This window comes from Phocoena sinus, chromosome 17 (assembly GCF_008692025.1).
Source record: "Phocoena sinus isolate mPhoSin1 chromosome 17, mPhoSin1.pri, whole genome shotgun sequence".
NCBI lineage: Eukaryota > Metazoa > Chordata > Mammalia > Artiodactyla > Phocoenidae > Phocoena > Phocoena sinus.
Window position 1 is genome coordinate 60,456,741 of NC_045779.1, and position 27,956 is coordinate 60,484,696.

At 41.9% G+C, this 27,956-nt stretch overlaps 1 protein-coding gene and 1 pseudogene across 3 annotated transcripts in view; both read left to right on the plus strand.

Moving 5' to 3' along the window:
* The window catches only part of DEPTOR (DEP domain containing MTOR interacting protein), a 145,926-nt gene that overhangs the window by 35,743 nt on the left and 82,227 nt on the right, over nt 1-27,956 (plus strand). For all 3 annotated transcript variants that reach the window (XR_004346516.1, XM_032610322.1, XM_032610323.1), the window contains exons 2-3: nt 55-233; nt 1,256-1,379. Coding sequence is in view for 2 of the 3 variants with exons in the window: in XM_032610322.1 (XP_032466213.1) it covers nt 55-233; nt 1,256-1,379 (303 nt within the window). In the remaining variant the exon portion in view is untranslated. The remainder of the gene's footprint in view (nt 1-54; nt 234-1,255; nt 1,380-27,956) is intronic.
* On the plus strand, nt 24,976-25,082 carry LOC116742789 (annotated as a pseudogene).

Consider the following 27,956-nt stretch of genomic DNA (forward strand, 5'->3'; position numbering starts at 1 on the left):
TAATGATCATGTGTTATCAGAATTCCTCAACTGATTGCCAAATTTTCTTTCCAGGCTCAGGCTGCATGAAGAAAAGGTTATTAAAGATAGGCGACATCATCTCAAAACCTACCCAAACTGTTTTGTTGCGAAAGAACTGATTGACTGGTTGATTGAACACAAAGAGGCTTCTGACAGAGAGACGGCAATTAAACTCATGCAGAAATTAGCAGACCGGGGCATTATTCATCACGGTGAGTGAGGTGGCGACAGTCAAGGTAACTCGAGACGAAACGAAGGACTATATCTTCTGTTTCAGATATGAACCCACCCATTTAAGAAATAGACATTTTACTTTGTCTCTTGTATACCTCTCCCCAATTACATTCCCTTCCTTCTTCCAAGACGCATTTGGCTTTATTTCCTTGGACTTCTTTATATTTTTTCCTTTCTGTAGATACGTCTCTTAGCAACGTAACATATCGTTTTAAATGTTTTAAGTCATCGTAGAGAGGCATGTTTATTCTTTTGCAACTTGATCAGTTCGCTGTTTGTGGGATTCACTCATGTTGATAGTGTATCTTGCTTGCTCATTTTCGCTGCAGTGTATGCCATCACACCTTTATGCATTCTACTCACAGACATTTAAGTTGTTTCCAAGTTCTTGCTGTTACTCTCAGTGGTTCAGTGAACATTCATGAACGTGTCTCCTTGAAATCTCTGATCCTGGCCAAGACCTTCGCATGCTGTTATTCTCTTGGGCTGGAATGCCCTCCGTCTGCGTTTCTGCTTGTTTTCTACTCATTCTTCAGGTCTCCACTTACATTCAGACTCTTCAGAGACGCGTACATTCCCCAAAGCTGGGGTACTGGGTGCTCCTTTGGGCTCCCACTGAATATCTCCTCAGCTCTTTCGTAGCCTGATCACGCCATATTTTAATGACATGTCGACATTTCTTTTAATCTCGCTAGATTTCATATTCTTTGAGGCTGATGCCTACCCCAATATCATGCTCAAGAAGAGTTTGTAGAAAGAATGATGAATTGAATTTCGTGACTCTTTTAACAGACGATGATGATGATAGCTAATAAAACTGAGCACTTTTCTGTGCCAGGTGCTGTGCTAAACAGTTTACTGTGTATTAAATCATAGAGTAGTGTGCTTGAGAAAGTAGGTAATAAAACAAATCTTAATTAGCATCCTCCTTCGTTTGAGTAATTAAATAAGAGGTGTTTTTTTTTTTCTTATTTGCCTCTCTGTGTATATTGCCTTTCAGTGTGTGATGAGCATAAGGAATTCAAGGACGTCAAACTCTTCTATCGCTTTAGAAAGGATGACGGCACCTTCCCATTGGACAACGAAGTGAAGGCCTTCGTGAGAGGACAGAGGCTGTATGAGAAGTATGTTCTGTAATCTTGTAGTGAGAAGCAGGGCTATTTCAGTCTTTTATCATTTTGACTTCAGCCTGGCTCTTCCATGTGGAATGATTACATAACTGTTCCTTTTTTTTTTTTTTTTTTTTTGCGTTACGCGGGCCTCTCACTGCTGTGGCCTCTCCCGTTGCGGAGCACAGGCTCTGGATGCGCAGGCTCACAGGCCCAGCCGCTCTGCGGCATGTGAGATCTTCCCGGACTGGGGCACGAACCCGCGTCCCCTGCATCGGCAGGCGGACTCTCAACCACTGCGCCACCAGGGAAGCCCATAGCTGTTCCTTTTAATATGATAAAACTCTATCACTCACTTGCTTTTCTCTTTACCAGAAATTAAGTTGAGTTCATAAGATTCTTAATAAAGAATTTATTTAAATAGTATTTTCTACATTTAAGTCGATTTAACAAAACTCCAGAAGTGAAAACAGAAGGTCAGCACTTAATGTTTGCCATCAAGTGATGCAGTTGCCAGTTCTCTTAAGTATTTTAAGTATCTTCTAGTATATAAACTTAGAAGTTTAGTCTTTTAAATGGCTAGAGAAGCAGTGTCAAGTACAGGGGAAGTTCAAGTTCAGGTCAAGAGACGAATAGTGAGAGAACTTCAGATAGCAGGGTGGTCGAAGAGGAATAATCTCTCAGCTCTTTGTAACAGATGAATATACTGTGGCCCAGGAGTATTTGGTTGGTGGACATGGAATCTCCCAGTTGGTTTGTCTCTGAGCTGGTCTGCTGTTTCCGTGGTCCCTTTCTCACCCTACCTTCCTTTTTTCAGGGCAACCATTCGAGAAAGGAGTGCAGGGGCAGTGGCACCCTTTCCTTAACTCTGACTGCCTTTCAAAACATGTATTTATAACATAAAAGAGCCTACTCTATAAGTGGGATGGTGCGTGAGGGAGCTGCACCTGGGTGGTCAGATTAAGTAGCGGATGGTTAAGAGCCAGACAGGGTTTGAGTTCTAGCCCCATTACCTTACCTTTGTAAACCTCAGTGTCCTCTTTTATGACATGGGAGTGGGTGATAGCACCTCCCTCCTAGGTGTTGAGTGCTGTCCTGGGAATTAAAAGAATACATTGTGTCGAGTACTTAAATAGTTGGTTCAGTAACTCTGCTATGTTGTCAGACCGCATGGAGGATAGTCATTTCAGATATTAACATGACACTGTTGATGATCCTTGATTCTGTCTGTCCTGTGTTCTACCTCTGTCCCAGTTCTGTTCACTTCGGTTTCTGGAGCTGGCATTAGCCAACCAATTAATGCCCAACATGTACCAGTTCTCCCAGTTCTCTTATTCCTTGCTTTCTATATCAAAGTACAGAAAATCCCTCATCTCCCTGACTCACATGAATTTGAATAGAAGGGGTCCATCAACACCTCCATTTGTTTGCTTGAGCGTGTATATATGTTTTGTTGCTGCTTTCATTTACTTTCTTAGTTCCTTTTGGAAAATTCTAGCAGATGTTAAGTATTTAGATTTCCCTGATGGTCTCTTCAAACTATAAGAATTTATGTTGTCAAAAACATACATGTCATTTCCATGGAAGGAAGCCGGGGGATTCTGTAATACTCTTCCCTAGCTACAGATTATCTCTTGGGATCTGGGTAACCACTTTATGGGAGCAGGGATTAGCAATAATTGAAACGTCTGATAGAGAACTATTCTTTTTTTTTTTTTTTAAAGATTTTTTGATGTGGACCATTTTTAAAGTCTTTATTGAATTTGTTACAATATTGCTTCTGTTTTGGTTTTTGGGCCCCGGGGCAGGTGGGATCTTAGCTCCCCGACCAGGGATCGAACCCACACCCCCTTGCATTGCAAGGCGAAGTCTTAACCACTAGACCGCCAGGGAAGTCCCTAGAGAACTGTTCTTACTAATGGGATGGATATGATAAGAAAAGTTGAAAAAAAGTTGTTCATACCCTCTAGAAAATACTTACTCCAGCCCTACCTTCTGTTTCTTCTCCCCTTACATCCTATGTGCCATTCACACTAAACTGTGTCTCTAGACCATCCAAGTCTCCTTTCTGCCTTCAGGGCATTTATTAATTCATTAATTATTCAACAAATATTTATTGAGCCCTCACCACCTGCCAGACACAGTTATAGTTATATACTGGAACTGTGCCCTGGACCAAAGATAGACAAAGCCTCTACCCTCATGGACCTTGCATTCTAGTATGTTGTTGTTGTTTGCTGTGCTGGGTCTTCGTTGCTGTGCGCGGGCTTTCTCTAGTTGCCACGAGCAGGGGCTACTCTTTGTTGTGGCACATGGGCTTCTTTTCACTGTGGCATGCGGGCTTCTCTTCATTGCAGTGGCTTCTCTTGTTGCTGAGCATGGGCTCTAGGCACACAGCCTTCAGTAGTTGCAGCATGTGGCCTCCGTAGTTGTGGCACACGGGCTTAGTTGCTCTGCGGCATGTGGGATCTTCCCAGACCAGGGATCGAACCCATGTCCCCTGCATTGGCAGGCGGATTCTTTTTTTTTTTTTTTTTTGCGGTACGCGGGCCTCTCACTGCTGTGGCCTCTCCCGCTGCGGAGCACAGGCTCCAGACGCGCAGGCTTAGCAGCCATGGCTCACGGGCCCAGCCGCTCCGCGGCATGTGGGATCTTCCCAGACCAGGGCACGAACCCATGTCCCCTGCATCGGCAGGCGGACTCTCAACCACTGCGCCACCAGGGAAGCCCGGCAGGCGGATTCTTAACCACTGTGCCACCAGGGAAGTCCTTGCATTCTAGTTGAAGAGGCAGACATTAAGAGGAATGTAGTTTAGTATGGGTGATTTTCAGTATAGAAGGAGAAATACACTCACTGAGGGTGACGAGGTGTTTTAGACGGGGAGACAGGGAAGACGTCCCTGAAGAGGTGGCATTTGAATAAAGTGAGCCTTGTATGTATCTGGTGGAACAGCGTCCAAGGCAGAGGACACAGCAAGGGTAAAAGCTTCGGGTGGGAACATGCTCTACGTAGTTTAGGACAGCAAGGAGGCCAGTGTGTCCAGAGGGCCGGAAGTAAGGGGGAGAGCAGGAGATGAGCTGGGACCAAATCGTGAAGGGCCCTTACCCCCATGATATCGAAAATGTTATTTTAAGTGTGATGGGAGGCCATCAGACAGTAAGGAGTGGTAAAGTGGTGATCTGATGTACATTTTGCATATGCTGTTCCCTCTGTCTAGAAGACTCTTCCTGCCACACTCAGCCCTTTCTCTAGCTCGCTCTGACTCTTCCTGGCTTCGTGTTCAATCTCACCTTTTCTGAGAATCCTTCAGCGTCCCCTTAAGACTGAGTTAGGTGCTGCTACTGTGTGTTTACCCCATGAAAGAACTGTGTTAAACTTTCATCTCGTTTTGTTTACGGCATTAGACTAAGAAACTTAAGGGGAGGGCCTGCTTTATCCTCCTTTGTATTTCTTATGGTTTCACATGTTCCCGGCCAATCGTAGATGGTGAATATTTGCTGAAAAGGATGACGAAACTTTCTGATCCCTGGACGAGTTGATCAATATTGCTGTACTTTTTCTGTGTGCAGTTGGCTTTCTAGTCATTAACGTTCAGTGTCTCAATTCCAAGTAAATTTATTTCTTCAAACTGCTTGTAAAATTAACACTAGGAGAAGTAATTTCGTAAGTACTGAACTTGCGTGACCTAACTGCCACCTCACAAATCTTGGCCCCTACCTTTGGTTGCTAGAACATGCGTGGAACAAACTTCAGGGCCTTTGGAATTGATAGTTCAGTTTACCTGTTTGATCAATTTTGTTTGGTATATACACTTATCTATATTTTTAATGCATTTTCCTTGTTTCTCTGGCCATTTTTCCCATGAATCTCAGCATGTACTATTATTTCGTAAGTCTTGGATACTTAAAAAAAATAACATTAAGAAATGAATAGCTGATTTTTTTCATAGCTCATCTTTTCAAGGACTTTATTTTAGAACTGACTTTCTTCCCCTCTATTATTTTAGCTGGAACCCTTGTTTAGGACAGCTCTAATATTAGTGAAAGAAGGTCTTACAAAAGATATATTATTCCTTTAGTTGTTTTCCTTTTAAGATAATAACAATAGATAATATTTGTCGATTGCTAGCTATATATCAGACATCCTGACTAATCTATTTTATTTAATCATCATATCAGCCCCTAGATAGATGCTTTCATTGTTCCCATTTTATGGATGAGAAAAAAGTTGCAAGGAGAGGTTCAATGTCTTACCCAAGGTCACCTCATTCGTTTAAAAAAAAAAACCAGCTGGGACTTGAACCTAGAGCCCAAACTTACTGTTACTAGGCTATGAATACATCTCTTCTGTTGCCTTCAATGGAGATTAAATGAATGAAACCAGTGTTTACTTCAAAAATGTAACATGGAGTTTGTGAATATCTGGGTATGAGATTTGCTATAAAAATTTACTGAAAATATTCCAGGATTATAAAGTAGACTTTGGAAAAAGGGGGTAAAATGATTCTCCTTCACAGTAAATCTATGTGGTGTTCTGTAAATATGATAAAAAAACAACAGGGACTTTTATTTGTACATTAAGCTTCTCAAAGCACTGCCATTAGATTATTTTATCTGAACCTCCTGAACAGAGTAATAATAGAGTAGTAAATAATAACAGTAATGATAATAGTGATAACGTAGTAAATAATTATGTAATATAGATGGGGCATTACGTTATTGTCCCAGAAGGAGGGGAATCTGGGATCCAGAACAGTTAAGTCACTTCTGCGTCCTGGTGCTACAGCTTGAGGCGGACAGGAGATGCCTGAACCCAGGGTGACAGGTGTGCAGGCCGTGCTTTCCCCAGCCTCCCATCCAGCCCTAAGGGCCTGGTTCTGTTGTCAGTATTTCCTTTTTGCTCTCCTCTGGCTTGTTTGTTCTGTGTTATTTATAGGCCTTTGTGAAACTTGGTGGTTTCTGGCTGGGGTTTTGCTGAGACGTACTAATTTGGGGGCACCTTGGCTTTCTAACCGCTGGTGGTGTTTCTCAGTCGGCTATTTTGTAGGACAAATCTGCGTCTCAGGACTAAAAGTCAGTGACTCTGTGTGTTGCCTTTTAGTGTCTACGTCACTTCCGTTACCTTAACTCAGAGGTACTCCAGCGAATGCTAGTTAAGGAGCAGAAGCTGACTTTTTCAAGTTGTCCCAATGCGAGGAACATTATAGGGGAGCTGGTGACATGAGGCCTCTCTCTCACAGTAAGTGGCAGAGGGTGTGGGTTTTGGACTTGCATGGTCCTGGTCGTCAATCCCAGCCTCACAACTTGCTCACTCCGTGACCTTGAGTAGGCTTTGAACCTCTCTGACCTGTAGTCTTAAATGGAGATAAGTGGGGGACCCACTTGGAAAGGCTGTTGGAAGGATTAAATGAAATCCAGTCTGTACAGTGCTTGGCATAGAGTTGAGAGCCCACGAAATCTGAGCTGCTATTAGACTAGTAAATCATAATATAAATAAATGACATTTGTTTTTCTTGTTTTATGATAGTATTTTAAGATACAGCCTTTATCAGGAGTTTCTCTCTCCAGCCACCAGCAGTCTGTTTCTGTTTCTGGAGTGTATACCTGGTTGAGGAATTAAAGTGCCTGTATGCCATTAGATCTCTTTGAGTTCCCACTGCTTCCTTTATATTCTGTATTTCATAGAACTGAAGAGAAATATTAGGGGAGAACTATATACAAAGGGGAAAAGCCCTTTTGTGTGTTTTATCTTATCAGAGGTTTCTCTACCATATACCCCTGGGAGCTTTTTCCTGTTCCCTCGGGGAGGCTGGCACAATAAATATTTGTTGAATAAACAAAGGATTCTACATGCTGTGATTGCTACAAGCTGCTGAGCTGGTACCATGAAAAAGCTAAAGAGAGCTTGCTTTTCATGGTAAGCGACAGGAGTCAGAGGTGTACCTTGTCTTGCCTTTTTAGAGTTTACAAAGCATCTTGTCCTTTAACCTGCTTGATGCTCTGTACAGCTCTGAGTTACACTCAGTAGGCACAATTAATCCCATTGCAGAGATGGGGCACCTGAGCTAGAAAGAGGCTTAATGGCTGGTGTAACCTGAGAACATGGAGCTGGAGTTTAAAAAAAAAAAAAAAGCCTTCAAGTTTTTGTCTCTGTCTTATTGCATTTGCAGTATAGAAGTGCTTTCCAAACCGGGATCCTGAGTTCTGCAAATTGATTCAAGTTTTATGTTCAAACTATATCTTAATTATTTTGCAAACTGTAATAAAAATACTTTCTAATATGTTATATACAGCTTTGCACAGTTTGCTTGTGCTTCCCAGTTAATTAGTGGTTTTACAGGAATCTTGGAGTAAATATTTCCTTCTTGGATGATTTGAAGGGCGTGCTAAAATTGCAGTGTAAGTAGAATAAAAGTTGTTACCTTTTGCAGCTATGTAGTCTGGGTGACAAGGCATGAGTTTTGATACTGTGTTAACTCACGTTGAGAACTGTCAAGAGTCTTGAGATTTTTATCTTACTTGCAAGCTAACGGGTTTGCCTGCCACCATTTCATGGACGCAGGTAGGAGACCCCTGGGTTGGGAGACAAAGAACAATTTGTTGCTCTCGGCAGTAGCCGTAGGCAGAGCATCACCATTTTCTTGACAGGTCCTCCAAGGCTTAGCTCCCAAAGAACAGCACAATGAGGTGCAGATGACACCTGCCAGGGTTGGGTTACGGAAGAGGAACCCCAGGCTCGAGGAACCTTTTGAAACGGTCTTCAAGCAAACCTGCTTTCTGACCCAGAAGGAGAAATTATCTTTATCTTCCCGGTCTGTTCATTACGCAGACATTCTTGAAAAGATGGTGAGAGGAGCTGAAGTTGACAGTGGAGGAGGCCTGAAGATGCCGATGATATTGGTGAAAGGAGCAACCACAGGACATTATTGATGCTTATTAGATACCATGCCCTTTACATGTGTTTTCTTATTCAAGCCTCATTCTACGCCAATGAGATAAAAAATGTGATTCTCCCTTTGGCAAATAAGGAAATCGAGGCTAGAGTGGTAAATGAACTTGCCTACCTTCACATAGCCAGAAATCAGCGGTGGGGTGTTGGGGGAGCATTTCAAACCGTGGTCTCCAGCTCCAGAGCACGTGAGCCCACGTGTAACTCCTTTTCAGTCTGCAGCTTCTAATTCACAAAGTTTCTACAGCTTCTATCCAAGGAGGCTGTAGCAGGAATGAATACCACTAAACAATATTAAACAATATGCAGCTTGTAGATTTTTAAATGGGCCTGAAAGGGACTTTGTGCTCCCAGTGCAGGGGGCACGGGTTCGATCCCTGGTCAGGGAACCAAGATCCCGCATGCCGCATGGTGTGGCCAAAAAATAAATAAATGAACAAATAAATAAATGGACCTGAAAAAAGTGTTCATCTCCTGGTTTCTACTAAGTCCTTGAGTCTGGTTTTGGAAATCACATCATTCTTTACTGCTTCTTGGCAATGCCACGCTTTCCCTCCGTATAATAAATATATGGTGATAATATTAGAGCTTTGTTAACATACAGCACAGGCAGCAGGCCAGCTGTGCTTGTCAGAAGTCCTCAGCCCTAGATTGTCATGTACAGATTTCTAGCTCTGGTTGATTTTTCAGAAATGACTTGATTTAGAGGTAGACACCTGTTGTTGCTTCAGCAGTAGACGTGATTCCTCGACAGGGATTGGTTGCCGGTCATTTCTGCCAAGTTCTCCTGATCTTGTGTAATTGCAGGGCGACGAACCAAGTCTCTGTAACATCGATTTTGCCGATCAATCTCTGTAGTTACTTTTCAACTTGGTAGAATGGAAAAACCATTTAAGATTTCTGCGGGTGGAGAAGCGTGTGTCAGAGTTCTTCTCCTGCCACTTATCGAGACATTCAACCTGTCCGAGTCTTGTTTTCATCCGTAAAATTGAAATTGGAAGAACAGACATAGCTCACAAACTTGTCATGAAGACTAAATGAGATAAAGTTCAGTGGAGTCTCACCTCATACAGGATGTGTTGTGTTTCCAATACGTGAGGAAAAATGCACATCGTCCAAGTATCCTTGTGTGACCCAGGTTGCATTAAAAAAAAAAAAAACACGTGCCTTTATATGCAAGAATTAGATTCTGCATGGTCAGATGCCCAGCCTGTATGCAGGACATTTCTGTTTGTCCTCCAGATCATTCTCTACCCTTTTCCCACCTTTCGTGTGCCCCAGGAGGCTGACTTACATGGCCTGAGTCAACAGGCTCCATTGCCATTGGCTGGGTCAGGGGGAGGCACTAGCAGGAAGTAGGTAGAAGGGAGGAGAGTAAGGTCAGAGTACTTATTTCTCTGCTTGCTCCCTGCTCTTGAAGGCCACAGGTCCCATCAGGCAGCCCTCTTCTTAACATCTATCCTCTTTAGGCTCTGGAAACTGCCCTCTCTCCATAATCCTGAGGCCTGGAGTTGTTAATGATCACAGACTGCTAGTCTGGACCTTTGCCATCTCTTTTAGTTTCCCTTAACCCTGCCCATAGCTCTAGTAGTTCTTTTATGCTAGACTACCTCTTATTAGCCCATTTGTACATTTTTGTAGTTTCCTGCTAGGGGACCCTGATTGACATAGCCTGTGAGACCCACCTGGGATCTGAAATGAGTTGTCTCCTATCTCCGTGAATGGACAGGCATGAGGAATTGCCCACATTCTATCAATGGAAAAGTCACTTGCTCTTTCTGTTTTTTTCTGAGTCTGTACCATGCATGATGTGATGGTTGGAATTAGCACAGGGTACTCTCACTGTTTATGAGTATGGAGTATGGTTGGATTATAATGAATTTCTTTGGCTCCCTTTCTGACCCTCATCAACCTGAGTTCTAGCCCGGCAACCACATTTCTCCAAGGTGATTGTACTTGATGTTTCAGTCTCTCTAGCTTGACTAGAAGCTCTTTGAGGTTATGGACCTTGGGGTCGCACACAACTTTAGAGCCTCGATGTCCAGTACATAGCATATACTGAATAAATGTTTGTTGAAGAGATGAATAGATAAATGAACGCATGGTCATCCTTACTTAGGAAAGAAGTCAGTGGACAGCCTCTTTCTTTCCTAACCTTGGCATGTTCAAATTGGACTAAAACCAGGAGTAGATATTTGCTATTCTAAGATCACTCTATTTGTATTTATTCATTGTAGGTTCTGATCACAGACATTCAAAGAGTAAGAATAATAATCATAGCCATCATTTCCTGAGGACTTCTATGCATTAGGCATCATTCTAAATATTTTCCACATATTATTTTATTTAATTCTTCCTGTACTTCTAAGAGGGAGAGATTTCCCCCATCAATTTATAGGGAAGGAAAGCAAATTTGAGGTGGGCTAAGTAACATGCTTTAAGCCTCCAGTTGAGTGAACCTGTAGAAATGGCATAATGTCTCTCTCCCGTATGCTTTGAATCCAACAACTCTAGTTCACATCAAGTGTCAGTTTATTCCATCTGGAAGAGATGAAGAACTCAGAGTCTTTCCTAGAGGAAATGGCTCTTGTGTGTTTTTAAGTGTTGAGATTCTAGAGTGAATGGATCTAAGGTGGGTGGGGCAGGGTGAGGCGATGCCAAACATTCTGCAACAAAGGGGAAGAAGAACACACGGGGAGTAGGAGAGAAGGAAGGACCTCCTGGGAGGAGAGACACTTATCGGAGCAAAATAAAAGTAGACCTTCTAGGAGCGATACCAGGGGAAGGCTTGACTCGTTGGGGTTTGTAAAGTTGGAGGTTATTCCTCCATTATTAGAAGCTTTGTGTGGAGGCTCCTTGGGTAGGTGGCTTTGTCTTTTAATGCAGAGATGATTCCAAGAGGTATACAATTAGTCCCCCACATATACAAACGAGTTCTGTCCCAAGAGCACGTTCGTAAGTCCAACAAAGTTAGCCTAGGTACCCAACTAACACAATCGGCTCTATAGTACTGTACTGTAATAGGTTTATAATACTTTTCACACTAGTAATACTTAAAAAACAAACACACACACAAAATAAAGAAAACATTTTTAATCTTATAGTACAGTACCTTGAAAAGTACTGCAGTACGGTAGAACAGCTGGCATACAGGGGCTGGCATCGAGTGAACAGGCAGGAAGAGTTACTGACTGGAGGAGGGAGAGGAGGTGGGAGATGGTAGAGCTGAAGGATCCTCAGCAATAGGAGACAGAGGGCAAGCTGCAACGTCACTCACGCCTGATGTTGATGGAACACACGTTCAGGTCTTTGAAAGTTCGCAGCTTGAAGGTTCGTATGCAGGGGACTTGCTGTAGTTGCTATGTTGTTTTTCTTTCTTTGTTTGCTAAATGAAAACGTCCTTGCTGAACCACAGTCTCTTCACACAGAGCTGGGAAGTGTAAACAATGGCCTTGTTCTACCAAATCTACAGAAAGCATTTATTAATTTTAGAGCCCCTAACAAAAGAGTCTTTCAGACCAGAAGGAAAGAAAATCAGATAACATTTTAAACTTTATTGAAGTTAAATATGTAGTCAAACTTTAACTATAAAGTTAAATGTACTGAAGTATATAGTATATCATTATATACAGCACACATATCATAAGTGTGCAGCTCTCTCAGTGTTCACAAACTGAACACACTTATGGAACAACCACCCAAATGATATTTTTTATAAAATTGTCCTCTGTGTTCTACCATGATTCAATCTCCTAAATAAAAGTAACTTTTGCCTCCGTGTTAGCATTCTCTAGAGTATAAAATTTCCTTTTAAGTGATTAAACTTTGGTTTTTCTATGTTTCACCTGTCACCTCCTCTCCCCAGGTGCTTGGAATTGGTTCTTCTGGCTGGTTGGGACTATCGTCCAACCTGACAAGGATTGATAAGAGTTGATAAGGGTCAATTCTCAGGGGTGTGTGTGTGTGTGTGTGTGTGTGTATATCATTTGTTCACTGCTGCTTTGTGCCAGACAGTACGGTAGATGCTTTACACAGATTGCCCCTAATTTTCACAACCCCACTGAGGTAAGCATTATTACCTTCATTACATAAGAGAAGAAACTCAGAGGATCATAGAGCCCAACCCCAGCTTGGAAGTCACAGTTCAGAGATTGAAAGCTAGGACTCCCTCCCCTTGCCACTGTCACCCTGGAACTGTTTGTACTGATGGGAAAGAGCAGAGGAGAAGAAAATCATCCAGATCAGTCCCAGATTGCTTTTGCGTGGCACGGGGATATTGTTTTGTATTCATTATATCAATATTTCCTACCTGCGCTAGGACAGATAGATTCAGAAAGACTGTGAAGTCTCTCCTTGCCATCACATTTCACTCTTCAGACCATGCCCTTCCCTCTAGTGCATGCTAAGAGATGGCTGAGAGGCTGTTAGCATCTCCGTGAGCACCAGTGGCTCCAGCTTGCTGAGTGTTTCTTTATCCCATTACTCCTAGACTGAGGTTAGTGATTGGTCCTTTGCCACCGATGACTCCCTGCCGGTTTCTAGCAGATGGGTGAAATCAGAGTGTACGAGAGCAGTTTCAAGCTTTCAAGAAGTTTGGTAACTTTGCTTCCTCCTGGGCTTCCAGAGAGTAGGAACTTTGACTTATTCTTTGTATTCTAGTGACCAGTGCAGGGTGGGGTATCCAGTAAGTGCTGATACATTTGTTGAGCTGAAAGCACGATTGTCATAATGGAAAGTGAAAAGGTGACCATCACACGAAAGGATCACTGTGCTGTCATCTTTGTTACCTCCATTGGCAATCCAGAGCTCAGAATTCATCCACTCTATCACCTATAGGATCAGAACCTTTCTGGCCTAATGGCGTCCCATTGCCCCTGCTTATCTCCTTCTGCTTTGCCACCTACTCCCACCACCACCCGCATCGTGCTGCTACTTAACATTGAACTGCTTGTCCTGATCTCTCTTCATACTGTGCATCTGTACTTGCTTCTCCTTGATCCTGTATCCTCTCACTGTCTCTTTTTTTTTTAATTTTTTAAAAATTTATTTTTATTTATTTGTTTTTGGCTGCGTTGGGTCTTCGTTGCTGCACAGGGGCTTTCTCTATTAGCATCGAGCAGGGGCGTCTCTTTGTTGTAGTGCCCGGGCTTCTCATTGTGGTGGCTTCTCTTGTTGTGGAGCACAGGCTCTAGGCGCACGGGATTCAGTAGTTGTGGCTTGCAGGCTCAGTAGTTGTGGCACACGGGCTTATTTGCTCCACGGCATGTGAGATCTTCCCAGACCAGGGCTTAAACCAGTGTCCCCTGCATTGGCAGGCAGATTCTTAACCACTTCGCGACCAGGGAAGTCCCCCTCTTACTGTCTGTTAAGGTCAACTCCTGTTTCGTCAAACAGGAGTTGACCTTAAGAGACTCAGGTAGACTTGGGTATTTTCTTCCTTACTTTCCTTTCATTCTATGGTAGACTTGTATATTTTCTTCCTTACTTTCCTTTCATTCTATATATACTTAGAGTTATAAGTATCGTAGCATTTATCTACCTTGCCCATAGGTTTTTTTTTTTAATATTTTATTTACTTATTTATTTGGCTGCGCCAGGTCTTGGTTGTGGCATGTGGGATCTTCATTGCAGCATGCGGGCTCTTAGTTGCAGCATGCATGCGGGCTCTAGTTCCCTGACCAGGGATCTAACCCGGGCCCCCTGCATTGGTAGCACGGAGTCTTAACCACTGGACCACCAGGGAAGTCCCACCCATAGGTTTTTGTTTTTTGGTTTTTGGGGTTTTTTTGGCGGTATGCGGGCCTCTCACTGTTGGGGCCTCTCCCGTTACGGAGCACAGTCTCTGGACACGCGGGCTCAGTGGCCATGGCTCACGGGGCCAGCCGCTCCGCGGTATGTGGGATCTTCCCGGACCGGGGCACGAACCCGCGTTGCCTGCATCGGCAGGTGGACTCTCAACCACTGCGCCACCAGGGAAGCCCTCACCCATAGGTTTTTAATGTTTGCTTCCCACTGGATGGTAAGCAAGTTAAGGACAAAGTCCATGTCTTTTCATTTCTGCATCTCCTAGGATAGAGAAGATGCTCAGTAAATATTTATTGAATTAATGAATGAATAAATGAAATGTCCAAAGTAGTGATTTTTTAATAGCTTTATTGAGATAGAATTGGGTCAATACCATACAATTGACCCATTTAAAGTGTACAATTTAATTCTTTTTAGTATATTCACAGACATTTGCAACCATCACCAGAATTTTAGAAAATTTTTGTCACCTTCAAAAGAAACCCTGTACCTCTTAGCTATCACTCTCTATTTTGCCATTCATCCCTAAGCAATCACTGATTTACTTTCTGTCTCCATAGATTTCCCTGTTTTGAACATTTCACGTGAATGGAATGATATAATTTATGGTCTTGTGTGATTGGCCTCTTTCGTTTAGTATAATGTTTCCAAGGGTTGTCCAGGTTGTAGTGTGTTTCAGTACTTCATTCCTTTTTATAGCCCAATATTGCTCCATTGTATGGATATATGACATTTTCAACTCCATCAGTTGATAGATATTTGGGTTATTTATACTTTTTGACAATAATGTATAATGCTGCCAGGACATTTGTGTACAAGTTTTTCTGTGGACATAGGCTGTCATTTCTCCTGGCCATATACCTAGGATTAGAATGGCTGGATCACATTGTAAGTTTGTGTTTAATGGTTTGAGGAACTGAGAGAGTATTTTCTGAATCGACTGTACCATGTTACATTCCCACCAACAAGCTTCCAGTTTCTCCACATCCTTACCTACAGTTGCTATTATCTGACTCTTTGATTTTAGCCAACTAGTAGGTGTGAAGTGGTATCTCAGTATGTTTTTTGTTTTTTTTTGTTTTTTTTGCGGTATGCGGGCCTCTCACTGTTGTGGCCTCTCCCGTTGCGGAGCACAGGCTCGGGACACGCAGGCTCAGTGGCCATGGCTCACGGGCCCAGCCGCTCCATGGCATGTGGGATCCTCGCAGACCGGGGCATGAACCCGTGTCCCCTGCATCGGCAGGTGGACTCTCAACCACTGCGCCACCAGGGAAGCCCCGGAGCACATTCTTCAGTGGCTTTCTGAGAAAGAATGTTTGGGAGGTAAATATGTGATAATATCTTTAATTTGTTTTCTCACTGGGTTGGTCCTTTGATTGTGGTGGTCTGAGGTAGCAGTCATTTTCCCTCAGCAGTTTTCAGGGTTGCTAGTGAGAAGTCTTAGGCCATTCTCGTTCGCTTTCTTTTATGTGTGAACTATTTCTTTTTGCTGGAAACTTTCTTTTTTTTTTTTTTTTTTTTGCGGTACGTGGGCCTCTCACCGTTGTGGCCTCTCCCGTTGCGGAGCACAGGCTCCGGACGCGCAGGCTCAGCGGCCATGGCTCACTGGCCCGGCCGCTCTGCGGCATGTGGGATCTTCCCAGACCGGGGCACGAACCCGTGTCCCCTGCATCGGCAGGCGGACTCTCAACCACTGCGCCACCAGGGAAGCCCCTCGGTGTGGTTTTGATTTGCAGTTGCTTGATGACTGATGATGCTTAGCATCTTTCCATGTGCTTATTGGCCGTTTGTATATCTTCTTTGATCTGTTGAGATCATTTGTCCACTTCTAAACTGGGTTGTCTTCTTATTTAAGTGTTCTTTATATATTCCAGATGCAAATCCATTATCAGACATATGATTTGCCTTTTCTCCCATTCATTGAGTTGTCTTTTCACTTTCTTGCTGGTGTCTTTGAAGCATAAAAGTTTTACATTTTAATGTAGTTTAATTTATCTATTTTTCCTTTTTTTTCTTGTGCTTTTGGTGTCATATCTAGGAATCCTTTGCCAAATTCAAGGTCACGAAGATTTATCCTTATGTTTTCTTGTCAAAGTTTTATGGCTTTAGCTCTTACATTTAGGTCTTTAATATATTATGAGTTATTTTTTTGTATAGGGTTTGAGGTAAGGGTCCAACTTCATTCTTTTACATGTGGTTCTCTAATTATCCCAGAACCATTTGTTGAAAAGACTATTATCTCCCCCATTAGATGGCCTTGGCACCCTTGTTAAAATCAGTTGGTCATAGATGTATCAAAGCAGTGGTTTTTAAATCTGTTTTAAGAGAGGGAGTCTTAGGATTGTACAATGTAAGACCTTGGTTGAAAAAAAAGAGGAAAGACTGTTTCCCATTCTTTTTCATGTAACTTCCACAAATACGCAGGATAAAGTGGTCCTTCTGTCACCTAGCCTGTTAACCTGCAGAAAAGTAGTCCCTACTTGTCACTGTGTTCAGTTTTTTATCATTTTTTCTTACCTCTTTAAAGTATGTTCATTTTATTTTCCCTTGTTGGTATCATCTTTAATTTTTCTTAATTACTTCATCTTACCCCTCCTAACCTTCTTTCTTTACCTCCTTTTTTTTTTCCCTTTGTTTTTGGCAGCAAATCCTTATATTTTCTAATAATTATGGAAGCATCCAAAATAAATAATAACCATTCCCTTAAAAGGAGCCTTTATAATGTTTGAGAACCCAGCTTCCCTTGACAGTTGTTTGAAAGGGTTCACAGAGGTTTGAATTGTTTTGAATTCAGTGCAGAAGTGCTTGGTTTCTCTCCTTCTTGTGTAATTTTATGGTTATGAAACCGTAGCTGAATGTAGCCTTTTAGGACAACCATGGCCTTGGAATCCACACTCAGCTTCTATCTAAAGCTGATTCAAGTTCAGTAACAACAGCTGAAATGTTTAATACAACCACACTAAAAAGCTGAAAATGTTTAGCACAACACTAAAAACTGTGGGCAATGTGAAAATTACAACTTAGGTTCCAGCATATCCGTCTCTTCAGAGCATAAAACCAGCACTAAAAAAGTTCTTGCTTTTTTTCCAGCAAATCTAAAATAGCAAGCAAAGAGGAAGGGATTTTAACTTCAAAGACAAATAACACTCTCCATTACTGTTGTTTGGTGTTCTTAGTTTCCAGTCAGTTGATTAACAAATATTTGTTAAGCACCTAATTTATACTGCCTCCCGGGGCTGTGTTTTCACCAGCATTGAAGGCATGGTGTCTATCCTTCAGAAGCTTCTAGTTTAGCTGAAGGGGTAAAGATAGTATGTTAAAAATTGAGAGAATATATACAAAACTATGGTACTGGCTCAGAGTTCAAAAAAAAAGGAGAGATCTGTATGAATTGCTTTTTAGTTGGGATATTTTCAAAGAGACGTTAGTACTTTAGCCCTTCAAAGCAGAACCCCACTATCTCACTTAGCACCTTTGTGCGAATGAGAAACAGACGCCCTTTTGCCCTTCCCTTCAAGCTCCTACAGTACCTCTCCTCCACAGGGACTGCTCTTGAGGAGTGGGCACTGGATTTTAGACTTCATTTGTCGCTGAAGCGAGGTTCCCTTGTGCAGTGAACAACCTGCACCAGTGTACAAGGAGCGCCTTTTTTTTTTTTTTGAAGAATAGTTTGGATTTCTCCAGGGAAGGGGAGGAGGGAGGATGTAAGGGAAGAAAACCAGTAAGGAAAAAAGATGAGAAAGAGTATGTTCTGTTCAGTGTATGATATGAAGACAACTGAAGGCAGGTGAAAGGTATTTGTTGGCAAAGGGTGTAAAATGCTGTTTTTCTTCCCTTTCCCTCACCTTTTTAAATATATAATAGTTTTACTGACAAATACTAACCAAACAGCTCTCTGTTTACTAGTTCCTAACCAAATTATTATGAAAATTGTATCAATTTATGCCTGTCACATCTATTCTATAGATAATAGCATAGTATTCAAAAATATCAATGCTCATATAAGCATTTCGCCATAATTCATACTTTCTTCCTAATCACACAAGTCAGTGTTACACATTCGAACTGTATTTTGGAAGCATACATCTATATGTATAATTTATACATTGGGAGCAACTTCATTATATTGGGCATTAATATAAGCATTTTGTCAGGGACAAGTCATCTGGTGAAATATAAACTTAACCTTAATATAACTTCTTTATTGAGAACGTTTTTCCCAGTTATAAACATAGTATACTCTCTCTGGGGAATAATTTGAGTAATAGAGAATTCTATTAAGGTGAAAAGAAAAATCATTCAGAAACTGCCCCCAGGGGTAAGTAACTCTTTTAATATTTGGATGAATGACTTTTTAATTTTTAATGGTTATCATGTATATAATTTTATGTTTTGCTTTTCAAAATAATTTATCATTACACTAACGCTTTTTATTTTTTTAAAGCTCTTTAATTTCTAAAGCATCTTTCCGGCCTAATAGCCCATGGGTCATTTTGGCTTCCTCCCTAGCTTGTGCCCTTGTATACCATTCACATATGTTCCCACGTTATATAGGGCCTTCTCAGTTCCTTTGAATGTTTTTTTCAATGCACAAGGAGATTGCTATCAGCTTATTTCTATTCCTGTACTGGCTCCTAAATGTAGCAGTTCCTTCTATTGTGATGCTGCCTTTCCCCTGGGTTAGAGTGAGTCTGGGAAATATGACTCAGATATATATCCAGGAAAGGTTGAACTCAGTCACATGTACAATCAAAATCTGGTGAGTACTTCCAGGAGACGAATATTGTTAATGCCTAACACCTTATAAGGTGTGTGGCTTTATATCATGGTTATAGGCCCACACAGGACCATTTTGACTGAAGATGAATTTGTTCTATAAAAATAAGACTTTCAGAGCATCATCCCCATTTCTCATTACTAATTAAAATGGAATTGTTATTCTTGTCTATAGAAATATGCACAGAATCTTAGTTCATTTTGCCATAAAGAAAGGGGTTTGATCTTATGGCTCCATCTAGAAAATTTTTATCATCATAATCGTTATCATCATCATTATGGCTAAAATGTATTCAGTGTTTAAGGTGTGTTCAACACCACGATTGAAGCGTTTCGTGCCTTATCACACTTAAACTGCATAGCAGCTCCCCAAGTAGGCACTGTCGTTATCTGCAGTTTACACTTGGGGAAGGAGCGTCATGTAGCTAACAGGTATGCAGAGTTAGGAATTGAAGCTACATTCGTCTTTAATTTCATGCTTTTAAACAAGTATAATTCAGGGCAATTGACATGCTGTGACTTCTGAGCCTAAGCAGTTTAAGAAGGCCTGGCATGGTTGATCGGTTTTGATAAGAGTCAAAAAGGTAATTCAATGGAGGATGAATAGTCTTTTCAACAAATGATGCTGGGATAACTGGATAGCCGCATACAAGCAAACAGAGTTTGACCCTTGCCTCGTGCCTTCTAGAAAATTTAACTCAAAGTGGATTACAGAGCTAAATGTGAGAACTAAAACTTTGAAACTCTTAGAAGACAACATTAAAGTGAATTTTCATGGGCTTGTGTCAGGCAGTGTTTCTGACATGTGACACCGAAACCACAAGCAGCAAAAGAGAAAAATGGATAAATTGAGTTACATAAAAATTAAAAAGTTTGGGGCTAGCAACAGTACCGTCAAGAAAGTGAGAAAACAGCCCATAGAATGGGAAAAAGTATCTGCAAATCATATGTCTGATTAAGGACTTGCATCAAAGAATATATCCAGAACACTTAAAAGTTCAATAGTAAAAAGACAAGTGATCTAGTTTTACAATGCGCAAAAGATCAGAATAGACACTTCTCCAAAGAAGATATATAAATGGACAATAAGCACATAAAAACATGCTCAGTATCATTAATCATCAGGGAAATGCAAATCAAAAACACACTCACATACCTCTTCACACCCACCAGGAGGATCCTAATAACAAAGAACAGATGACAAATGCTGGCAAGGATGTGGGGAAATTAGAACTCTCATACTGTACTGGTAGGAATGTAAAGTGGCACAGCCACTTTAGAAAACAGTCTGGCATTTTCGCAAAAGGTTACCATGTGACCCAACAATTCTACTTCTTGGTGTATATCCAAGAGTAAAAAAACATATGTCCACATAAAAAATTTGTATATAAATTTTCAAAGTAACATTACTCATAATAACCTAAAGGAAACAACGCAAATGCCCATCAGCTGATGAATGGATAAACCCAATGTGGAATATTCATACAGTGGAATATTATTTGACAATGAAAAGGAATGAAGTACCAATACATGCTGCAACATGATGAATGTTGAAAGCATTATACTAAATGAAAGAAACCAGTCACACAGGACCACATATTGTATGACTCTATTTATATGAACTGTCTATAAGAGGCAGATTCATAGATGTAGGAGGTAGATTAGTGTTTGCCTAGGGCAGGGGGAATGGGGAAGTGGGGGAAGATTATTAATGGTACAGCATTTCCTTTGGGGTGATAAAGTATTTTTTTTTTTTTTTCTTTTTTTGTGTTACGCGGGCCTCTCACTGCCGTGGCCCCTCCCGTTGCGGAGCACAGGCTCCCGACGCGCAGGCCCAGCGGCCATGGCTCACGGGCCCAGCCGCTCCGTGGCATGTGGGATCTTCCCAGACCGGGGCACGAACCCACGTCCTCTGCATCGGCAGGCGGACTCCCAACCACTGCGCCACCAGGGAAGCCCTGATAAAGTATTTTAACATGGATGGTAGTGATGGTTGTACAACTTGATGTATATACCAAAAACGATTGCATTTTACATGTTAAATGGGTTAGTTGTCTGGTAAGTGGATATATATTAATAATATTGTATTATTATTAATATCTTAATATATGCTAATAAAAGTGTAAAAAAAAAATTCTGGCAGCATCTGCTTCATTCTTCTTGAGCTCTGTATCTCAGTGTCCAGGCTGTCTCATGGGAAGGAAAGGCTGTACTGACTTAGGAGCACCGCAGGGCCAGACATCCAGCCCTGGCCCACTGTCTGCCTGCAATTGCATGAGTGATCCCAAGCAAAGGTGATGGGGGAACTGCCCAGTTGAGCCCCAGGCAACCCACAGAATACTAAGATATGATTAAATGGTGGTTGGGCTTTTTAAAAAAAAAAATTTTTATTAAAGTATAGTTGATTTACAGTGTTGTATTAGTTTCTGATGTAAAGCAAAGTGATTCAGTTATACAAACATATAATAGTTTGCATCTGCTCATCCCAAACTCCCAATCCATCCCTTCCACACTGCCTCCCCTACCCTTGGCAACCACAAGTCTGTTCTCTATGTTTGTGAAGTCTGTTTCTGTTTTGTAAATAAGTTCATTTGTATCATATTTTAGATTCCACATATAAGTGATATCATAAGGTGTTTGTCTTTCTCTTTCTGACTTACTTCACTTAGTATAATGATCTCTAGGTCCATCCATGTTGCTGCAAATGTTATTTCATTCTTTTTTTTTTTTTTTTTTGCGGTACGCGGGGCTTTCACTGCTGTGGCCTTTCCCGTTGCAGAGCACAGGCTCCGGACGCGCAGGCTCAGCACCATGGCTCACAGGCCCAGCCGCTCCGTGGCATGTGGGATCTTCCTGGACCGGGGCATGAACCCATGTCCCCTGCATCAGCAGGCGGACTCTCAACCACTGCACCACCAGGGAAGCCCCTATTTCATTCTTTTTTATGGCTGAGTAGTATTCCATTGCATATATATGTACCACATCTTCTTTATCCATTCATCTGTCACTGGACATTTAGATTGTTTCCTTGTCTTGGCTACTGTAATTAGTGCTGCTAAGAACATAGGGGTGGGACTTCCCTGGTGGTTTAGTGGTTAGGACTCTGTGCTTCCACTGCAGGGCACCAGGTTCGATCTGTGGTTGGGGAACTAGGATCCCACATGCTGCGCAGTGTGGCCAAAAAGAAAAAAAAAAAGAACATAAGGGTGCATGTATCTTTTTCAATTATACTTTTGTCTGAATATATGCCCAGGAGTTGGATTTCTGGATCTTATGGCAACTCTCTTTTTAGTCTTTTGAGGGATGTCCGTACTGTTTTCCATACTGGCTGCACCAATTTAAATACATTCCCATAAATGTTGGTTGTTTTAAGCCACCAAGTTTTGGGGCAACTTGTTACATAGCAAGAGATCATTGGACCGAGTAGTGAGTCAAATTATTGTTTTAACACTGTGACTACATATTGATACTAAAATCAATCCCAGGCAAGCCTTTGTCCTAAGGAGAAGAATCTGGATAGGAGTAGTATTATGCTTGATTTTAAGGGAAAGTGAAATAAGGAAGAGCTAAGGGTTGTGGAGCATGTTTTAAATAACTAGCTGGGCCGATCCAGGCAGGCCTGCCAACTGGTCTCTTGTCTAAAGCTCACATTGGCAGCAGCAGCTAACCAGCCATTTGTCCAGAGGCCAGGAGTTACTTAGCAGGAGCTCTAGAGGGCTGGCAGGTCATTTTTCTGGTTTCAAGAAGTGACACAAATAAACCGCTATCCACTTGTCCTCCCCACACCCTGAAAGGAAAATTGCTAAGCTGAAAGGGACAGAGTGGTTTGACAACAGAAGTGAAGGCCAGGCGTTTTTTTTTTTTTTTTTGCGGTTCGCGGGCCTCTCACTGTTGTGGCCTCTCCCGTTGCTGAGCACAGGCTCCGGACACGCAGGCTCAGCGGCCATGGCTCACGGGCCCAGCCGCTCTGCGGCATGTGATCCTCCCGGACCGGGACACGAACCCGCGTCCCCTCCATCGGCAGGCGGACTCTCAACCACTGCGCCACCAGGGAAGCCCCAGGGCAGAAACTCTTGATTCATCTCGTCTCCACACAGGGTCATTCTAAGGGGGCCTTTTTTTTTTTGGCCACTTTGCAGCATGTAGGATCTTAGTTCCCTGACCAGGGATCGAACTCATGCCTCCTGCAGTGGAAACATGGAGTCCTAATCACTGGACCACCAGGGAATTCTAAGGGGGTCATTTTTTATATACTCTTGGATAATGATGTGTAGCAGGGGAATCAGAGAAATGAGCTTCATTTATCATTCAGAAAATACTTTTCTCGGACCTACTGTACTAGGAAGCAGCTGTCAACCACATAGACAGGGATCCTGGTCTCAAAAAGCTTATAGTTAAGTGAGCAGGCCATTTCCCCAGGGCTCTGAGAAGGCCTTTCAGGGACTCTGGGAGCTCTTAGAAGTGGCACGTGGTCTAGATTTGTGGGATGGGAGATTTCTTAGAGAAATAACAACTAAAACTGGAAAACTGAGGAAGCTCGTCTTCACTCTAAAATACCTTATTTGGGGGCTTCCCTGGCCGTCCAGTGGTTAAGACTCTGTGCTTCCAATGCAGGGGGCATGGGTTCCATCCTTGGTCGGGGAACTAAGATCTCACATGCTGCTCGGAGCGACCCAAAAAAATAATAATAATAAATAAATAAGGTAAAATACCTTATTTGAGGGTGAAAAGAAATGAGGAAATGGTAGTATTCCTTATTTAGGCACTTTGTTTTCTAGATTCCTATCACTGATGCAGGCTCCCAGGTCTAACTCCATGTGGCTTTATTTTATACAGTTTATTTCCAGGACCTTCCAGTATTTATTCACTGTTCTTTCAGTACTTTCCAACTGATGTGACATGTTCTTCTTTGTGGGTTTCACATCTTTTTGCCATTTCTCATTGGTATGAATATATTCTAGTTATCTATTCCTACAAAACAAATCGCCTTAAAACTGACTAGTTTAAAACAACAGTGATATATTATTTCTCCTGATTCTGTGGCTTGCAAGGCGATTCCTGTACTGGTTTCACCTGGGCTCATTCATACGGTTGCCGGAGGGTCAGCTGAGCTGGAACATCCAAGATGGCCTCATTCTCATGTCTGAGAGTTGGTGCTAGCTATCGCCTGGGCCTGTGGCCTCTTCACCTCCAACAGGCTACACTTGCTTCCTTACACCGCGGTCTCAGTATGGCATTCCAAGGGGGCAACGGTGGAAGTTGCAAGGCCTCCTAAAGCCTTGCTTTGGGAGTCAAATAATGTTGCTTCTGTTGCATTTGGTTGGGTAGTGGAATTCACAAAGGCAGCCCAGGTTCAAGGGAAGGGGAAATAGACTCAACCTCTTGATGGGAGAAGCAGTGAAGTCAGTTGGAAAGAAGCCTCGGGAGCTGTTGCGGCCATCATGGCGCATAGTCTCCTATGGAACGTCAGGGTTCTGCCCCTTGTGTTGAGGTATATGTGGCAGTTGTCCCTTCCATCTTCTAAGAAAGGCCTGGTCATTATTATATTAAGTCTAATTCTTATGGCTCATACCAACTCAGCTGCTACTAAGCCTCTGAAAGCAGCCTAGTAGCTATTTCTAAGGATGGATTAAAGTACAGAAGAGGGTTTACTTAGGAAGAGGTCTAAATAATATTTTTTTTGCAGATTTAATTTGTTTAATTGAAGTATAGTTAATTTACAGTGCTATGTTGGTTTCAAGTGTACAGCAAAGTGATTCAGTCATACATGTATGTATATGTGTGTGTATATATATACATATATATATACATATATGTATATATATATATATATATACACATGTTCTTTTTCAGATTCTTTTCCATTATAGGTTATTACAAGATATTGAGTAGAGTTCCCTGTGCTATACAATAGGTCCTTGTTGTTTACCTATTTTATATATAATAGAGTGTATATGTTAATCCCAAATTCTAATTTATCACTCCCCTGCCAATAAGATTTTAAAGTGAGTTCTGTTACAAGCTGAATAAGGTTTTTTAATAAGTTCAGTTACATGCTAAAAGCTTTTATAAATACTCTTAATTACTTCTTGGACTTTTGACTAAGATCAAGTATGGTATCTGTTCTTATCAGTTTAGTGTAAATACTCTTAAATATAAAAGCATACACTTACGTTCTTAGAACTTTCTAACAAAAGTTTTTAATGATAGCAATCCAGCGAAGGCAGTAGAACATGTATTATCTTCCTCATTTAATATGAGTTTGGGGACACTTGGAGTAGTGAAAAATCATGTCATTAGTTTGTGGCAGAGTTGTATTTGAGTCCCAGGTGTCCTACTTCCCAAGGCTGTGCTCCTTCCATGGCTTCCAACTAGTAGAACTCTGAAGATTCTGGGAAGAGTGGAGGTGTCCCACTCCAGAGGAGTCCCTGTGTAGCTACTGGCACAAATTCATCACGCCCTGAGGAACGCACCATGATTAGTTAAGTTTAAGGCTTTGTATATACATTGTCTTTTGTATTGTTAAGTTGTTTCATTCACACTCACCCTATCATTCTCACAACAGATGGGTGAAGCTATCATTATACTCTTGAGAAAAAGGAAGGTTATAAAAAGAAAAGTGGCTTGCTTTTCATCTCACAGCTACCAAGTGACCCATTCTGAATAAAACTTAAATCTTCAAATTCCTACTTGAATATTCTTTCCACAGCAGGATTGGACTCTAAGTCTGAAAGCACTGAAAATGAACATCATATGAGTGGACATTGAGGTACGCAGGTTCAGTTACCCACAAATGATATGATTTATAAACGTGTAAAGTGCTCTCATTTGTATGACCCTGAGCAAGTTTCCTCCCCGCAACACTGAATGCTGTCATTCACTTTTTCTCCTTTGGATGAGAATTACATTTTTCTGTAATGTAATTACATATGGATGAAGAGGGGGTTGTATCATAATAATCTCTAAGGATTCTTCCTGCTCTAGAATGAAATGGTACAATTTGTGTTGCATACAGTTGTTAGTTTGAGAAGACCTGAAGGTTTTCAAAAGAGAGAAATGAACTTTCGTATAGAAGACAAGAACTCATCAGGAACAGTTCTAAAGGAAGATGATACAATGATTGTGACATTTTATGAGGTTCTGTTTTCATTGTACAAGGTTTTGTGGACAAACATGGACTCTATCTATCCTGTTGGAGCTTATAGTTGAGTAGGGAAGGTAGTCTTTAATCTGATAATTACGTAGACTGTATAGGGAGCAGTGGAGATCTGATAATGTTTGAAATGCAAAGGATAAGGAGTTAAGTAGGCTTGAGGAGTAGAGGAATAGTCCAGAGACGTGAGGAGGAATGTTCCAGGTTTGGGAATGACATATTCAAAGGCCCTGTGGTAGATGGGCATGATATGTTTGAACTGAAAGAAGCCCAGCATCTCTGGAGCACACAGGGGCCAGAGGTGAGAATGTTCCAAAGGGGATGGGGTCAGGGCCATGCATGCATTATAGGCCATATAAAGGGTTTTGGTCTTTAGCCTAAAAGCAACGAGAAGCCATTAAAGTGTATCTTCAACAGGGGCAGGACATTTTCAGGTTCAAATTTTTAAAAGATCATTTTAATTGCTGTGTCTGGTCCTGGGTGCTTGAGGTTGGGTTGAGAACAAGAGTGGGTGCATAGTATAGTCCAATTAAGAAACCAATGTAATTGTCTAGGTTAAAGGTGTTGGTATTTTGGGCCAAGGCAGTGGCAGTGCCAAAGATGGGAAGACTTAGACATATATGAGAGCTATCTGGGAGGTAAAAACCACAGTTCAGACTGATAGACTGGGTTGAGGAAGATGAAGGCATCATGGATGAAGCCTTGTTTTCAGGCTGCATGGTGGAAGCTCTCACAGGCACAGGACCTCAGGTTTGGAGGGAAGAACCTGAATTCAGTTTTGGGCTTGTTGATTTTGAGGTGTCTTTGGGATGTCCATGTGGATACAAAGGTCTGGGGTTGGGAATAGAGCCCTGGTCTAAGGATATAAATCTGAGAATCCTTGGGGCATGGATGGTAGTTGAAGCCATGGGGATATAAGAACTTGCCTGAGAGACGAGAGAAGAGAGATATTTGGGGAACTGAATCTCAAGGGATTCCAGCCTTCAAAGTCCATGGAGATGAAGTGGCGGTAACCCACAATGGTCACTGAGAAAAGGTAGGGACAGAGGGAAAGCAGTACAGTGTGTGACGTCCTTCTAACTGAGGGGAGTGCTCAGTAGCATCTGATGCTATTAATGTCAACCACATGGGGGACCTACAAGATGTCCATCGTATATGGACACAAGGGAGAATGCGTGTGCCCCTAGTAGTAAAGGCAGAAGCTAGAGGAGTGAAGAGTGCATGGGAAGGTAGGTGTGAGACAGGATACGTGGGGCTAGGGGGGTTGTAAAGGAATGACTTATGTAGTTGTCTTAGTTCAGGCTGCTTTAACAAAAATACTGTAGACTGGATGGCTTATACAATAGACCCTCATTTCTCACAGTCTGGAGGCTGGGGAGTCCAAGATCAAGGCGCCAGCAGACCTGGTGTATGGTAAGGCACCTTAGTTTGCAGAGGTCTGCTCATTGTATTATCATCACAAGAGAGAAACAGGAAGCAAGTTCTCTTCTGTCCCTTCTTATAAGGACAGTAATCTCATCGTGGGTCTGTAGGGGAACAAAGTTTGCCACCCCAAAATGTCTCTTTGGTGTGTGGATTACTTCGAGCTGAAAATAATCAAGGCCCGAAAGACTCTGGAAGAACCTTTGACCTGTGACTTAACTGCCTAAAAAATTTTAGATAGAGGACCTGTTCCAGGAAGGGAGCTATCAACTTAGATAACTATAGTATGAGCTAGGTGTGTAGGCAAGGAGAAACCTGGGAAGTCTGTTAAAATTCCCCTCTGTGTCCCATTGTCTCTGCATGACACAACAAACATTTATTTACCAAACAGTTGCCTTTACATCTCCATGTGAATTGCCTTCCTCCCCTTTGAAGTCCTGAACCACTACCCCAACATCCTCTTTTGTCTTTACCTGAAGGTAGTATT